This window comes from Dufourea novaeangliae, unplaced genomic scaffold (assembly GCF_001272555.1).
Source record: "Dufourea novaeangliae isolate 0120121106 unplaced genomic scaffold, ASM127255v1 scaffold67, whole genome shotgun sequence".
NCBI classification, from domain to species: Eukaryota; Metazoa; Arthropoda; class Insecta; order Hymenoptera; family Halictidae; genus Dufourea; species Dufourea novaeangliae.
The window spans coordinates 664,098-680,497 of record NW_015373941.1 but is presented as its reverse complement, the minus strand read 5'-3'; the positions used below and the strand labels follow the sequence as shown (position 1 = coordinate 680,497).

At 34.8% G+C, this 16,400-nt stretch overlaps 6 protein-coding genes across 6 annotated transcripts in view; 2 read left to right on the top strand and 4 right to left on the bottom strand.

The window, feature by feature from the left end:
• The window catches only part of LOC107185715 (pseudouridine-metabolizing bifunctional protein C1861.05), a 42,976-nt gene extending 32,533 nt beyond the window's left edge, over positions 1–10,443 (top strand). The window contains exons 6-9 of the mRNA XM_015573465.1: positions 1,296–1,501; positions 2,558–2,757; positions 9,621–9,865; positions 9,944–10,443. Of these exons, the coding sequence (XP_015428951.1) occupies positions 1,296–1,501; positions 2,558–2,757; positions 9,621–9,865; positions 9,944–10,264 (972 nt within the window). The 3' untranslated portion in view covers positions 10,265–10,443. The remainder of the gene's footprint in view (positions 1–1,295; positions 1,502–2,557; positions 2,758–9,620; positions 9,866–9,943) is intronic.
• Positions 3,323–4,450, bottom strand: LOC107185712. Its single transcript, XM_015573462.1, has 4 exons — positions 4,378–4,450; positions 4,227–4,293; positions 3,814–4,151; positions 3,323–3,590 (listed from the first exon to the last, which is right to left on the bottom strand). The coding sequence occupies exons 1-4, from the start codon at positions 4,412–4,414 to the stop codon at positions 3,328–3,330; spliced, it is 705 nt and encodes a 234-aa protein (XP_015428948.1). The 5' UTR covers positions 4,415–4,450; the 3' UTR covers positions 3,323–3,327.
• On the bottom strand, positions 5,336–6,251 carry LOC107185713. Its single transcript, XM_015573463.1, has 2 exons — positions 5,854–6,251; positions 5,336–5,725 (listed from the first exon to the last, which is right to left on the bottom strand). Exons 1-2 carry the CDS (start codon positions 6,128–6,130, stop codon positions 5,337–5,339), a joined length of 666 nt encoding a protein of 221 aa, XP_015428949.1. The 5' UTR covers positions 6,131–6,251; the 3' UTR covers position 5,336.
• LOC107185714 lies at positions 7,830–9,290 on the bottom strand. Its single transcript, XM_015573464.1, has 2 exons — positions 9,019–9,290; positions 7,830–8,788 (listed from the first exon to the last, which is right to left on the bottom strand). Exons 1-2 carry the CDS (start codon positions 9,152–9,154, stop codon positions 8,286–8,288), a joined length of 639 nt encoding a protein of 212 aa, XP_015428950.1. The 5' UTR covers positions 9,155–9,290; the 3' UTR covers positions 7,830–8,285.
• A 3-nt stretch (positions 10,444–10,446) lies between the features above and the next one.
• LOC107185716 (deoxyribodipyrimidine photo-lyase-like) lies at positions 10,447–12,403 on the bottom strand. Its single transcript, XM_015573466.1, has 6 exons — positions 12,242–12,403; positions 12,042–12,168; positions 11,639–11,964; positions 11,008–11,558; positions 10,695–10,936; positions 10,447–10,617 (listed from the first exon to the last, which is right to left on the bottom strand). The coding sequence occupies exons 1-6, from the start codon at positions 12,314–12,316 to the stop codon at positions 10,451–10,453; spliced, it is 1,488 nt and encodes a 495-aa protein (XP_015428952.1). The 5' UTR covers positions 12,317–12,403; the 3' UTR covers positions 10,447–10,450.
• A 761-nt stretch (positions 12,404–13,164) lies between these two features.
• LOC107185667 (programmed cell death protein 2) lies at positions 13,165–14,589 on the top strand. The gene is made up of 4 exons (XM_015573402.1): positions 13,165–13,640; positions 13,746–14,163; positions 14,236–14,338; positions 14,419–14,589. Exons 1-4 carry the CDS (start codon positions 13,277–13,279, stop codon positions 14,587–14,589), a joined length of 1,056 nt encoding a protein of 351 aa, XP_015428888.1. The 5' UTR covers positions 13,165–13,276.
• Positions 14,590–16,400: the final 1,811 nt, after the last annotated feature.

Below are 16,400 nucleotides of genomic sequence, written 5' to 3'. Positions count from 1 at the left end.
GAAAGAGAGAGTACTGGGATAAACGTGAAGCAAAAAGCTCCAGAGAAAGAGACGGGAATGTATCGACACAGAAAGAGAAAGTTGTACCGAAACGGGGTAGAACAAGAAAAGAAACTAGGAGGAACAAGCTACAACCAGAGGACAGAGATAGACCAGCCAGAGTGGGGGTGGTAGGGGTGAAAGCCAGTCGTGAAAATAAAAAATACGAGAGCTGACAGGGATAATTTCATGAAGGGTCGGACGGGGAAGGTAAATCACCAGATAAGAGGAAAAATGGTAGCACATCCTGCCGAAAAAGAAAAGACGAATAAAAGTAATTGAAATCATAGAAAATTCAAACGGCGAAGCAGGAACCAAGAAGTAGAAACGTTTCGGTGAAGTGAGGAGGAAAAGAAAAGGACGACGATAGAAAAATGAAGCGTGATTGGCTGAAGGGAAGGCGGGGGCCGAAGAGGAAAATTAAAAAGCGTGAAACAGAAATGAAAGAAAGAAGAGCTTGCGCGTTAAGGGGATTGTGTTTCTCTCTCCCCGAAGCCGAGTGCCAGCCTTCTGCTGCTCAATGACTCTGCAAGTACCGTCAGACGGAATGCTTGTCCCCGTAATTGAATCGTTGCGACGAAGAGGAAAGAAATGAAAGCGCGAGAAAGACTCGCCACCGTTGTCTCCTTGAAAAATTCTCTCTTTCCCCGTGTAATATTTATTCTTGGCACCGGGACGCCCCGAGGCGAACACGGGGTAAGGAAATTAATCCTTCGAACGTGATGTCCTCGAGGCGGCGGCACGTGTTATGGAAATTATGTATATGCAGTCGGAATCGACGACGATTTTATAATCCCTGTCCACGGTCTAAAATAATCGTGAGCCTTAGGTGAAAATGGACAGGCGTTACACAACGGAAATATTCTACCCCGTCGATGAAACTGATATACACACTGTGGGTAAGAAAAAGAAACATCCCATCCATTATCGTTTAAAGATATCAATTTGAAAAATTCATCCTTTTCGGTCGAGGAAATTAACCCTCGCGTTCCTATGGCCGGCTGAGTTAAGTGACCCATCGGTAAGCATGGTTACCGAACTTTTTATACATCGATGAATCGAATATATCGAGATTGTGATGAGTCACGATTGACCCTGCCACCGTCTTTAACTGTCCGTGACCTAAGGGTTAAAAATGAAGAATCAAGAGTTGATTATTTGGGTTTAGGGAATTCCGCGAATGTTACGCATAAGATCTGTTTAACGAAAATGTAAATCGAAATCGCTTACTCATTTTCGTTACGTTATTCTTTTAGGACGATGGTAGAACGCATGCCGGTAGAAGCCGGGAAACTTGTGGCGGGGTCGGACGAAATGTCGCTAACGCCTTGATCAACCTTGGTCTGAACACCACACGGTTGATATCTGTCGTTGGTGACGACCAACCAGGGAATGCTATAATTAAGAGTCTGGGAGACGGTGGCCAGACCGTCGAGCGATTGTCGGACGTGAACACGGCTAGGTATGCGTTCACTTTTACCCCATAATAAAACGCAGCAGCGATGCAACCGATTTTTTCTCTTTTTTCACCGATTCACACCAATACGGTTTAATTAGTATCGCGTCGATTGATTCGTTCGTTGAACATTGATTACACGGTATTGCGGAATAGATTTATAAGCAGGACTTACGAAGCTGCGTCCTTTTCTTACATCTGCACTCGACTCAAAAGCAATCACGTAGAGCTATAAGCTTGAGTTCTGAAAAGAATTAACCCCCGTACTTGTGACACAAAAGGGATATGTAACTTTTTGTTAATTCTTATTAAAAATGACTAATGATAATTAAAAATTTACTGTCTCACATCAATGTTATTCAACTACTTCTTATACGTTGGTAGTGTAACGCCAGATGGTTTCACTTTGTTAATTAGTGACTTACTGAAAGGAGTCCTTGTAGAATAATTACAGTAGAAAAAGGTGTCAGTTATCTGATCAATTTTTAAATTGGCCAGAAAATTGTCAAGCTGATGATCGGCACTTTGTACTCCGTAAGGATTGTGTATCGTGAGTTAGGTAAATACCCCTTAAATATGTCTATGATAAGCGGTACATTGTTATCAGGCGTCGAAAGTTCCTTGGTAAAGTTTACAAAAGGACACAGCTTATATCTGCTGCAGCCCTCGAACCGCAAAATCCTGATGTCACGAGAGTCGCAAATAAACTATTAGAGATTAAAAGAGGCCGGTCATGTTTCCTTGGGGATTCAAGGTTCATTTTATTGCTTGAAGTTCAAGAGAAAGGACTCTTCGGCAGTGGATGAGTCCGGGGATAGCGAAAGCCCCGTCGTTGGCGTTAATGCATATTGGGTCTGTACCTAACAGTCCATATAGGAATAACCGTTGACCTCGTGGACACTACGGAGACCACTTGTCACCGGTTTTCAATGGCAATTCCTCTGTCGTCCTTCCGGTTCTTGTCGGCGTAATGCGAAGTAGTGTGAGACAGACTGTCTAGAAAATCCAAGAACCCTTTTTTATTTTTTAAACGCATACTGTTTTGGCATTTTGTGGTTGAAGGTGTACCGTGATAATCGATCAGAAAGGCGAATGTCGTTTTTTAATCGGTGAGATGGACATCTTCGCAAAAATTAGCCCCAGTTTCGTGAAGAAGTATCGATCACAGGTGGAGAATGCCAGCCTCATCGTTCTCGACGGTAATCTACCTCTGGACACAATGAAATACGTTTTGGATCTGGCCACGCACACGAAAATTCCGGGTGAGTAGTATCTCTTTAATGTTATAATTTATTTTCTTATTTCTTTATTGGAATGTTAATTTCGTGTGTTGTTAATTGTACCTTCAAAGTACACAACAAAATATTGATATCGTGATGTTAGCACTAATTAACGTGTAAATGTTTCACAACTGTACAGTAAAAGATAGTTGGTAGGTAACGAAGATGTTTTAGAACGATAAATATATAATTTCAAGGCTTTATAGAGCTTTCAAATACAAGCTCTGTACAAATACTTGGTAGAGATTCATTCGTCATAAAATAGAATCGGTACATAAAAATGTTACGGTAATCAATTGTTTTTATAACTATATGTATAAAATTATAATATAGATATGTATAAACAGTTTTCTCACTGCAATTACATAGAACTCTATAAAAAATGGACGGAGTTAAATAGTATCACAAAAAATGCGTACGTGTGAACTCAGTTACACAATGCTGGTGTGTAACAGAATTAACTTTGAAAGCAAATCTGAAAATTTGATTTGCTTAAGCCTTAAGCTACGCATAAGTCAAATACTGTTTGAACACTATAAATGGGCGATTCAGTTATATGTATCCTCCTCTTTGTAATCCTTGATGAGTCTGTGGATTAGGTTGCATTTGCATCACTAAGTTGTGAGATTCTTTGCGCATTCTGTGACCAGCTCTAGCATCCAGGTAAAGTAAGAATGCAGCTAACCAGTGAAACATGAATGAAACAACTGCTAAACCGTACGACCAGGACAAGTGGTTAAAGTTTGGATACATTAACCAATCCCTGCGCCAACATTGTCCTCCAAATATTGATACCGCTAAGAATAACAGAGTGCCTAGAAATTTACGAATCGCAAGAATAAGTTTCAGTTACACAAGTATTGTACCTTTGGCTAATCTTATTTATCCTATGTTTGCACAAATGCACAAAGAACATCCAGCTGGGCTGTACCTTCTTATTAGTAATATTAGTCCAGCTTAGGCTTCTGTGCATGTTTGTGAATACATTATGAATAATTTGAGCCAAGTATAAACTTTTTGTAAGGACAGAGCATTTACCTGCAGCTGCACAGCACAAGAAGGCAGATGCAGAGAGAAGCCATTCATAATTCAATACAAATTTCAATGGCCAACGAATAAGGGTCAGTGCAATCATAACTTGTGCAAAAAATGATAGCAGAAGGGCAAGAGTGACAAATGCCTGCACTACCATTAGCCATCCTGGTAGTAGCCACTCACGAATTACATAGTATTCCTCTGAGAAAATGTGGTGACATCCGTCAAATTGTTTATCAAATTGATAATATGGATATCTAAATTGTTCAAAACAATACTCCCAAAGTCCCATGTGCTTGAAACTATTGAATGTCTCTTGGTACGACTCGATCCAATACGGACTACAAACAAATCAGTTAAATTATCACAGATGTTATTTTCGCACATAAGTAGTATCGGTCATAAAAACTGATTACCTTGTGAATGCCATTAGCAAAAATAAGCCAGCAATATATGTGATCATACCGCCAAACACCATCGCGTCTAGAAAAGTGTAATGAAAAATTAATAAAGGTTAAAAATTTTTTCTCAAATCAAGTCAACTATTTAAAAAACAATACTGCTTACTTGACGCACGGTGATATTCTTGTTTATCGACAGACATTGTCGATTCTTTGTTTTTCTGTATATGAAAATTAAAATCAAATCTACCCTATCAAAAACTTTGTTTATAAACTAGAAAAACACACTTCTCGTAAGCTTGCCACACCTCTCATTGTTCCACTGCAGCCAACAATTCAATTCAACTGATATTCTGTAAGATGGCTGGCCTGTAATCTGTTCATTAGCCAGTGGTTCTCAAACTGTTGTTCCTTTTTAAAATTAGGCGCAAGATATAATTACCCGAAAAAGTAATTCATTTTTCAATTATTACTTTTATAACAAAAAAGGACAGGATAACATAAACATAAATCTCTTCCTTACTTTAATTATATCTTTATTCAAGTAAAGATAGATTACAATAGTTTATACATTGCTCTACTTGAATTACATAAAATATTATAAAAAATTCTGTTCCTAAGGACGGATCTCATTGCAAATTTATTACATACACATTCACCAGTGGCAGTGAAAATTTATATTATAAAATCATGTAGTGTTCAACAACCTACACTATATATATAAAAAAATAAAATACTTTGTATCGATTATGATTGAGATTGTTCTCCTTCTTTTAAAGCACTTATTTTACAAAGAACAGTACTAGTCAATGGTACCTTCACATTCTGCACTGCACTATTAACTTCGAGAAAAGCTGATGCACAACTAAACAAACAATAACAAAATGATTGTACAGAGGTATCTCTGTATGTAACATACATCTACATATCTGGTATGTGTAAAACATTGTACAAAAATACAAATCTTTTCTCATACCTCACTTTGTACTTAAAATAACAGCAATTTTACCTTAAAATCTACACGATTTAATCTATTATTGAAAACAGGCTAATATGGACGGAATAATGTTACAGTATTTTGGTACTAAAGTGTTGTGCAAGTCTTGTGTAATCAAAATTCCCTACTCATGTACGAGACTCAAGCTGAAATCTTGTTTGAGACTCCTTCAAGTATTCTCTCTTTTTACGTTGCACAGTTGCCTCTACAAGGAAAAGTACACCTGTTATGATGGTTAAAACACTGCCCACAGCTGCCATTATGAAGGACCAACCAAAAAAGTTGTTTGCATGTCCAGGCATCCAACCATCCGTATTTCCAAAGCAGGCAAATATAACCACTGCCAATGCACCACTTATACCACCAATCAATAATAAATATCCAATGGTGAGAATAAGTTGGACATATTTCTTTTGTTCTGGATCACAGCATAGGGTAAATATTGATACCAATACCAATGATATTAGACTCAGCAGAAAGCACACAGTGAAGAAAAATTGTGTTGCTATCATGAATGCTATAACAGAAACAACCAAAGTTAAAACAGATACAAACAGGGTGTTCTTTGTACATGGACCATGTTTTGTTAATTATAAAGAAAATTAGAGGAAAGTATATAATAATTAGGTAAAAATAATAACTTACGAGGCAGAAGAAAACCACGAATATCGGAGTATCCTGCAGTGAAAGGATCATAGACCCACCTGCAGCCAACGAAAAAACGCCTAGGCGCGTCCATTTCCTGGGGATTCGGTAGGGATCTAAAGCAATGGGTCCAGAGGCCCAATTTGTCGAGTTTCGCGCCCGTGATACGATAATCGCTCACTAACCATGCTGGTGTACCGAATGCGACGCAAACGCAGATGAAAGCAACGATGAAACAACCTACTCCGATATTGCCGGAGAAGCTTCTCTTCTTCATCGTGAAAGATCGTTCCGTGAACGATGGAGATCACGACGTAGAATACAGCGCACGACAAACGTTTCGAATCCACCGATCTAGTAAAGATCCCACGGTATTAAACCACACCCAAACACGTTATGTTGTGTAGTGGCCATGTAGCGTACCATCTAACCTAACCTTGTAAATCCGTGAGGATCCCACGAGCTCAAACTAGCAGTTACTACAAGGAAATGGTTCTCAATCTGTTATTAAAACGCTTGAGAAAAAACAATTGTAATTCAAAATATTCTACAATTTTTCATTGTTTAAATAGTCTGATAAGTACTTACTAAGAATATCATATCTAAATATATATATCGTATATCTATATTATAGATATGATATTGTTCATTATACTAATAAAATTCAATAATGTAAGTACGACATGAGAACACTTAAGGAAATAATGTTCTTGAAGTTTGAACTTTTCTGAAAACTTGAATTTTTAAGGTTTTTCAATTTCATTATAAAGCAAAACGCTGTCAAATTATATGCGGAACTATAAGATGGGAAACGCTGCCTGATGCATGAGAAATTTCATGTAAATTGTCGTAGTAAGAACATTACATCACCGACGTCTCAATAAATTATTCTTATTCGGCACTGTAGAATGTATTCCGATTGTTTCCATTAAGATTTGAATAAACTACAAAAGAATTAAGAAAACAAAGGTGTCTAAAAAATGCAACATAATTATTATCGCATATAATCAAGTCATTTACTTGAACAAAACCCATCGTCTTCAGTCAAGTTTCTCGGAATATACGTCATTTTTACTGTCATTCTGCTTGTGATTCATTCAGATGCAATTCACATGACTTAGTACATTCAGCAACGTTTCAAGTCCTTGCATATCATTAGAAGAATACAAAAAATGAATCATGATGGAACTAGGATACATATATACTTTTGTCACACTTTTATTCTTGTACTGGGGAGTATCATGGAACGCTAATAAAACTACATATAATGAAAACAGATCATGTAAATTTTATCTATGTAATGTCATAGCATATACAATTATTTTTTTGTGATTTTAATTTGAACATTTTCGGTAAAAGATTTGTACAAATTATTGAGATTACTGAGTTACTAAAACCACGAAACAAAGACGCCTTATAAATCGAGAACAAGGTCAAATAATACAAGTAACAAGATCTTTTTTCATTACTTTAGTATATCCCTAAAGATATTATCTGCTGAATATTAAAAAACACTTTGTATAAGATAAATGAATGAGACAAACAAATAAATTGGTTTTGTAAATTACACTTGACTTTGCTATTTCGACATTGTCGCAGTACCAACAAGTGTAAAAACGGCGATACGGTAATACGTTTACTAGATGTGATCGATATAGTACTCGAAATTGTAGAAGTCGTTGATTAAAATAGGAGTTAAGCTGGGTCAACGACTTACACCTGAAGTCGATCTTCGTGCACGCAATCTTACCAGTAACTCACGTTGAATTATTTCCTCCGATAGTAAAATAGGTCAAAGCTTGACCGTATTATGCCCTTTACAACGTAATTACTTCTCTCTACAAATTTTATCGAAGTACATTCATTCTGAAAGGGAAGAAAAAATTGAAAGCTTAAAACAAGTCCTTTTATTGCTTCAACTTTTTATATATTCTTCTGATATACAAGATTACAACAAATATACAACATTTGTTCGTGTCTAAACCATGCTATGGTTTCAGTTACATGTCTGATATTCTTATTTACAGACTCTTGGACTCTTCACATCAGATTCCTTAATTCTATGGACGGATTTATAGCGTTAATTATTCTACAAAAACGAGTACTAAATGCATAATTTACTTGTATTAAACATTATAAGGATATACAAAATATTTCTCTCAACTTTTGGTTGCCCCTTTTCTGGTAAAAAAATACGTTGAAGTTACTACTGCGTTGATAAGTTAATACAGACGCTTGCATGCAATGTAAATAATAGTTATGAAAATAATGCGTATAAATATAAAAATATATAAGTCTTCAAAAATTGGCGCTGAGCTTATTCAAAATAATTCTACATAGACTGTGCTTGCACTCAAAGGAGCCATGTGCAGATTTTCATGATTCCAAATAATTTATACGAAATTCATTGTTGTTATTAACGAAAACTGTAATTAGATGGTTGTATGAGTCTTCTGTTCTTCATTTAATATTCTCTCTTGCTTTTTCTTATATCTGCGTCCTTCAATTAAGAAGAGAACTCCTGCAATGACCAGAATAAAGGTACCAAGCACAGCCAGTGCATAAGACCAACTGATGTCATTGTGCTCCCAATTGGGCATCCAATCTCTTCCATCCCCTCGTGCTCCAAATATAATAACAGCTATGATACCACATACTCCACCTAACAATAAGTTTCCACCAGTTGTCCATAAGAGTAATTGATATTTATCATGATGTTGTGAACAACATGTATACAATATTGTTAAGAAACTTCCTATTAACAATAAAGTCATACACAGTGTGAAGAAGAACTGTGTTGCTACAAAAAAGTCTGGCAGAAGAATATCATGAATTATGTAATATTCTTCTTCAAACACCCACCAACAACCATAAAATTTGGTATCATACAGGTGATGGGGATGTTCAAATCCTTGGAAACATACCTGCCATAAACCTACAAAAGCAAATAATTTATTACAGCCTAATATACACATTAAATTACATTACATGTACTTGTAATTGTATCTGTATTCTAGGAAATGCAATTGTAAATAGCATTTTACAAATTTAATTCAAAATTTATTGTTTCAATTCTAAACAAATGACAACTACTTCAGAGTAAAAGGTTGATAATAAAAGTTCATATTCTTTTTATGGTAACGGAAAAACTACAAATCAAATTACCAAGTCTAATAAATTTCGGATTTTCCAATTTTCCGTCTGTTTCAAGCCAATTGGGTGTGGTGAATGCGATCACTATTAAAAGGAACGCAATTGTTGTGCATATAGCAGCAGCCTTTCCATTTCGAGTTTTGCCCATTATGTCATTCGGTTGTTAATACGATGGTATTCAAATGCTGAACGTTCCGTTCTTTATTATTATCGGATAATAAAAATTTAATTTTTTGACGGCTGCAGCGTGTGGTTATGTTGAAATATGTACACACAGACTAATGTCCTATATACATTCTCCATGAAATAGAATCTTGATAGACGTCCATTCTTACAAAGATTTTTCAGTGCCTCCCCGCTAAAGTTCCTCGGCGCTCTACGTTTTAAAGGTTGCATTTAGATCTTTCAGCGGTTCATTTAAACAGCCTTTCTAAAATTTCGTCTTTTGCGTTTTGTACAATAAAACATTTATTATAAACTTCGAACGAGAACAATTACATATTTCGTTCGATACAATATAATATAACAATACATATCTGATATATTTAGAGCGCAATACTGTATTTGTAATATTATTAAATAAATAATATAAATCAACAAAATTATATTTTCAGTTTGGTACGAGCCTACGGACGTGAAGGAGGCAACAAAAGTATTTGAAGCAAAAACACAGTGGCAGAATGTTCTTCATTTTATATCTCCAAACAGGAATGAATTGAATACAATCGGAAGATATCTTGGAATATCAGTGTCTGAGAATAAACTAACTATGGACTTAAAAGAAGTAAAAGCAATTGCGGAACATGTAGCTAAATTTGTTCCAGTAGTTATCAGTACACTAGGATCTCAAGGAGTACTGGTAAATCACTGATTATGATAATATCAATATATGATACTTCCAATAGTGTTCAGTAGTAATGGGTATAGTTCTTTTCAGGTTGTTCGGCAAGCTCTAGGGACTGATCCCTTTTATGACAAAGAAGGTAAACTCGTTGAAAATACAACGATCACTTCGCGTTTGTATCCGCCATTATCTTATACTTCCGCGGATCCAAATGAGACATTTAATGTAAGCGGCTGTGGTGATTGTCTTTCTGCGGGAATAATTTATGGAATTTATAAAAATATGAAAGAGACTGATTGTCTTTCTTTAGCACTAAAGGCTGCTGCACTTTCATTGACATCATTTGATGCGGTTCCCGCTTCACTCTCGTTGTTATACAATGATGCTAAATATGAACATCATTGTAATCGATAGAAATTGTTAAAAAATTATATATTTTTCTACTGTTTAAATAGTGCAAACTACTCGAATGCGAATTTATACCTATATCACATTTATAATTTTGCTTAGATCTCTGTTTGTACTAATACCCTACATTCTAATTTTTAATAAACGTAAATGGACGGATGGACGTCAACGTATAATTGACTCCTGGTTATCTTATTTCGATACATTGTTATCAGTTTCCTTTTTTTCCCACTGAGAAACAAATTTTTTAACTTCGAACTTTCGTTTGCACCCCTCATAGTTCATGTATCTTATTTTTCCAAATATCTGTCTCTCTGACCAACCATGATCATGAATGCCACATATGGACCATGCACAACCTATAAATATGAATACACAGTTTCACAATGATCTTACAGAAACAATCCTGTACACGTAAAAGAAACATGAAACTTACCTATGTAGCCATTAGGATCACAACCATCTATACTATATTTATTATTTAAATAATTAGCCGACTGTAAAGCATTTTCAGGAGTTTCACTCCATTCTAATATTTTCTTTGCCCAATACATTCTCAAAAATCCATGCATTTTTCCTGTTGTCACCATCTGATTTTGACACGCATTCCATAAATCATCATGTGTCTCAGACTTTTCCAACTCATTCAAAGAGTATATGTATTCTCTTTTATCTTTCCTATGTACAAAAAGCTATCAATAAGACAATATATGTGAATGATAATTATTAAAATAAGTAAGGTAAAGTACCGGTGTTTGTTTAATGTCTCTATTGCCCATGCATGGGCACCTTCAACAAGATCATAATTTTCATTATAGAAACAAAAATTATCACTAAGTTCCCGCCGAATAATAGCTTCCTCCATAAATGATTCAACTGATTTTGAATACAGTTTCTTGTAGTTCTGTATTTCCAAAATACAACGTTGTACAGATATCATGCCAAAATGAAACCAAGGAGACAAATTACTGGTGGCATTTGACAAAGGATCATTACGTTCATTTGCATATTTTTTTAACCTATTTTGTAGAAAATTTTCAAACTCTTTAATACCATTTTTATATCCTGGCTTTGCCCATATGATTTCACATACTGATGCATCTACTTCTACATTATTCAAAGCCATTTTCCAATTATTCTTTCCAAATTTTTCTTCTGTTAAATACGGATGTTTTACAACAGGTGGAAATTCTGTTAAAAATTCTTCTAATTTTGTATTTATTTTATTTCTAATTGTTCTAGCTGAAAATTCCTGCTTTTGTGAAGCTTCCCAACATGGTACAATGTTATGTGCATCCACCTTAAAAAAATAATGAATTAATAAGTGCTGCCTAAAATATTTAAAACACAAAATATTAATGTAAAAGTAAGTTTATTTACTTGACAAATAGGCACATCTGGAAGATTACTTTGTACATCGCTAATCCATGACATTGGTAATTTCAAAGGATGAAAGTCTGCAATTATAGCACCTATTCTATACATTTTTACAAATTTAACAATGGCGACATTTGGCTCCCCATACAGAAGTTGGAAATTTATATTTAATGATTTACATTCTTCTTCAATTTCCTGTAATCCTTGTAAAAGAAACTTATAGTGTCTCATTGAAGCCTCTAGGAACTTTGGCATTATACAGAAGCATATATGGAAGGGTACTTTATTTTTTAATGCAGTTCTTTGGGCAAAGAGAAGAGCCCAATTATCTAAAAACACCAAAGATATATTCAATAAAAGAATATACAACATATAAATACAATGCTATTCACATTTAAAAAAATACCTTGCACTCTAACATCACGAAACATCCAGTACAGAATCCCCTTACATCCATCTTTAACATCATTTAAGTTACTTAACAGTCGAACACGTTTTTTGTTAAAATTAAATGTCAGAATAGATTCAGCTGTCTAGAACAAAATTAAAACGTCAGATTAAAACACTATAATACATTAATAATTCATAAGAAGAAACTTATTTTACATTTTCTCTATTGTTTTTAAATTTTTCCAGTAAATCAGATGACTTTATCCGCTTAGCTGGACTTGCTTTATCCATGTTGGCACAGGTATTATTTAAAATATACGAAGTACTTAGTAAGTAAAGTACATAATTAGGAATTAAAATGTACAATCGTTTTCCTTTTATCAGATACAGATCACAATTAATATTTATAGTTTTAATAAATGGTCAAAATCAATTCTACGGAATAAATATTTCGAGACTATTGAATCATACTGCGTAATATAATTCTTTAAATGCTAGACATTCCAGAATTTATACTATAGTTACTAGATCATAGATAGAGATGGCGTGAACTGCTACTTGTGAATCACTCGTGCAGGGTCTACAGCGCCTCCACCGAGGGCTCCGTGACCCCACGCACTGACACCACGTGATCAATGGCGCCTCCACCGGGGCCTCCGTGACCCCACGCTCTCACCGCGCAGAGTCTATGGCGCCTCCACCAGGGGCTCCACGACCCCACGGTATCTCCCCACGTGATCAATGGCGCCTCTACCGGGGCGTCCGTGCAGGGTCTATGGCGCCTCCACCGGGGCTCCGTGACCCCACGCTCTCACCGCGCAGGGTCTATGGCGCCTCCAACGGGGGCTCCGCGACCCCACGGTATCTCCCCACGTGATCAATGGCGCCTCTACCGGGGCCTCCGTACAGGGTCTATGGCGCCTCCACCGGGGCTCCGTGACCCCACGCTCTCACCGCGCAGGGTCTATGGCGCCTGCACCGGGGGCTCCGTGACCCCACGCTCTTACCCCACGTGATCAATGGCGCCTCCACCGGGGCCTCCGTGCAGGGTCTATGGCGCCTCCACCGATCACTGCGATAAATCACCGTTAGTGATTTTGCACGCCATCTCTACAGTCCATCGCATTCGATTTAAAAATGGCAGGAAAAACATATGATTACCACGTGTTACAGTGCTATCTGTCAAATTGAACGTCCCATTCATTCTCTTTTCAGATTAAACTTTTATTTAATAAATATATTTTATATATAATGCGGGTAGACTTAGGTTTCGTCGAAAAATGCGAAACGTGGCGATTGGAAAGTAGGTTTTTTCCAAGTAAAGTGGGCGGTAAACCAGCATGGCTTAATTTAAAGGATATTCCTGGAGAGAAGGATGTGCAATGCGAATATTGTGAAGAGCCTTGCATATTTTTATGTCAAATTTACGCTCCTTACGAAGACAATGAAACTGCTTTTCATAGAAGCGTATATATTTTTATATGCCAAAAACCAGAATGCTGTAAGTTAAACAAAAATGGAAACCTGAAGGTTTTTAGATCTCAGCTACCAAAAAAAAACGAATTTTATCCGTCTGAACCACCTGTAGAGGAACCTGACTGGAGAACTGATATCAGTATGTATCTTCAAAAAGTTAAGTTGCCTCTATATTAGTTAGTAGAAGTGTTTGAATAATACATGTTAATTAAAACAGCCTGTATATTAAATGAAATGCCCTTAGGTATAATTAAATGGGTAAGATCATGCAAGGTCTGTGGAATATTTGCACCCAATCATTGTTCTAAATGCAAGTGTGTAAATTACTGTTGTCGTGCTCATCAAATTTTTGATTGGAAATGTGGTCACAAAGAATCCTGCGGTCGTGATCCTCTTACAATACAAAATAGTAAACTATTATTCCCTGAGTATGAAATAGTAATAGAAGCAGAGAATGAGAGAGAAGATAATGATGAAAGTAATTGTGAAAAAGAAGAAGAAGAAATTAAAAAGTATGAAACTATGATAGAGAGTGGCCAGGCAGGAACTCTTCAAAATGAAGATGTACAGAGTGAATTATTAAGCATGGCTAATCAGAAGGAAGATGAAATATTTTCTGAATTTCGGTTAACTATTGATCAATATCCTGATCAGATTTTAAGGTATACTTTAAATTGGTAAATAAAGCAAGATTAAAAATTTTCCTTTTCTATGAATTATTTATGTGATTGTAGGTATAATAGAGGAGGAAAGGTTTTATATATTTCAGCAGAAAATAAAATTAACGAAGTACCAAAATGTTCAGAATGTAATGAGGAGAGGCAATTTGAATTTCAGGTAATCCAGTGATGGAAAAGTTTAGTTACTCCTTTTAAAAAGACCATTGTATATGACTAATATATAATTATTTCATATAGATTATGCCTCAATTACTAAATTTCCTCAACTTAAAGAATGCTTATGAATGCATCGATTGGGGAATTTTGGCAGTATTTACATGTATAAATTCATGTACACCTAAGAATGGATACGTTACAGAATATGTATGGAAGCAAGACATCATAGAAACTAATTCAGACAATATCTAATAGGTAAATAATAATATAAATTGTACAGTGATGAAGTACTTTTGTAATGATCCAAAATGAAATACATGATTATTTTGATGACAATACTTTGTTCGGTATACTTAATCCAAAATATATTGTTTTATTACATCTTTAACAGTTAATAGATACAATAATACTGATTCAAGATATACAGAAAAAAACAATAGTTTGAGGAATAATTTATTCTTTAAAATTAACTTAATTATTCAAATATTCGATACCGATAATTAATACAATATCTTCCAAAAAAATAAAATTTTTATAAAGTATAATGTTCATAAACATACTTTAAATCTGTGATATTATAATAAAAATAAAATTGGTAGCACAATGATTGTATCAAATTAAAAGCGTCTTGTATTCAATATCGGTAATTAATACATCCCCAAAAATAAAAATTTTGTAAAGTTAACATTAACATAGTCTACATTTGTGATATTATAATAAAAATAAAATTGGTAGCACAATGATTATATCAAACTAAAAACAGTCGTAAAAAACCATCGACAATTGGCAGCAATGCGTATGATTTATATATTCCTTTCATTATCATACAATATTACTATCTAAAACATTTTTATTAGGCAGCTTATAAAGCACTTTGGTAATCATTGTAATAAAGTCAACATATAGAAATATATATTACATACGCGAATAAAGTTACAATAATTAACACATGTTACAACATGTATAACCATTATGTTGCAAATTATTTTGTCGATTTTTTCAACGATTCTTCAACAGAAGTATATGAGTAACTTCAGTCTAAAAAATATAATACACCCTGATAAATCTTAGATATATTAAAGTTTTTTTTTGGTCCTATACTTAAAAACATCTTAATATGTATCTCCTTAAGAAAACTTGTACATTGAGTAAACATTTCATGATCCTTATTTTGTTCTAACGATTAGAAAAGTAATTGTATAAAATTCGTATTTAAATATATAGTATTATATATAAATTAATCCAATGTAGGACGCAACAACGACGCGCTCGCCTGACAATATTGTTTAAAATACTTTACGGTAATACTCTTCACAGCTTTAGTGAGATTATGAGATAAATCAAGTGGATCCTGTACACACAATGGAGAATCGATACGAAAGTATTCAGGTTTTTCAGATACTACTAGATGCACAAGGTAAGGTTTCATATCTTTAGGTAATTCGTCTAATTCTGTAAAAGCTTTCTTTGCCACTAAGGAACCTATAAGTGGACATACAATATAGTGTTGGTAATCAAATTTTGCATAAAACTCGAAAAATCCATGTAATAATACTGGTACAGATTGCACACAAATGTCCTTGCATTTAGGCTGTGCAAATCCAGTTTCCCATCCTGAAATCAAATTTTATTACAAAACTATGTGTATAATAAATTGTGGCGCATAGCACAAATAAAAACTATCAACTGTACATGTAACTCACCACATATCAATTGAGAGCTATTTTTTTCTTTAATTAACTCCGCAACACTTGGTAAACACGACTTTGTTTGCAAGTAGAATATAATAAGCCAACATATAGCATAATTTGATAAATTATGACTTATGGGTAAATTGAAAAGGGAAAACCATTTTTTTACAAATAATATGAGTTTTCTGCAGGGTAGATATGCATCATTAAATGATCTAGAAATTATAAATCACAAATATACAACTGAAGGGAACAAGAAATTCGCCCAGTGATAAATTATATTGAAATAAAATACAATACCGTATGAGCTTCGAATTTTCAACAGAAAGACCATTTGTAACCGAAACATCGCAGTCTAGGCCGGTTCTTTTA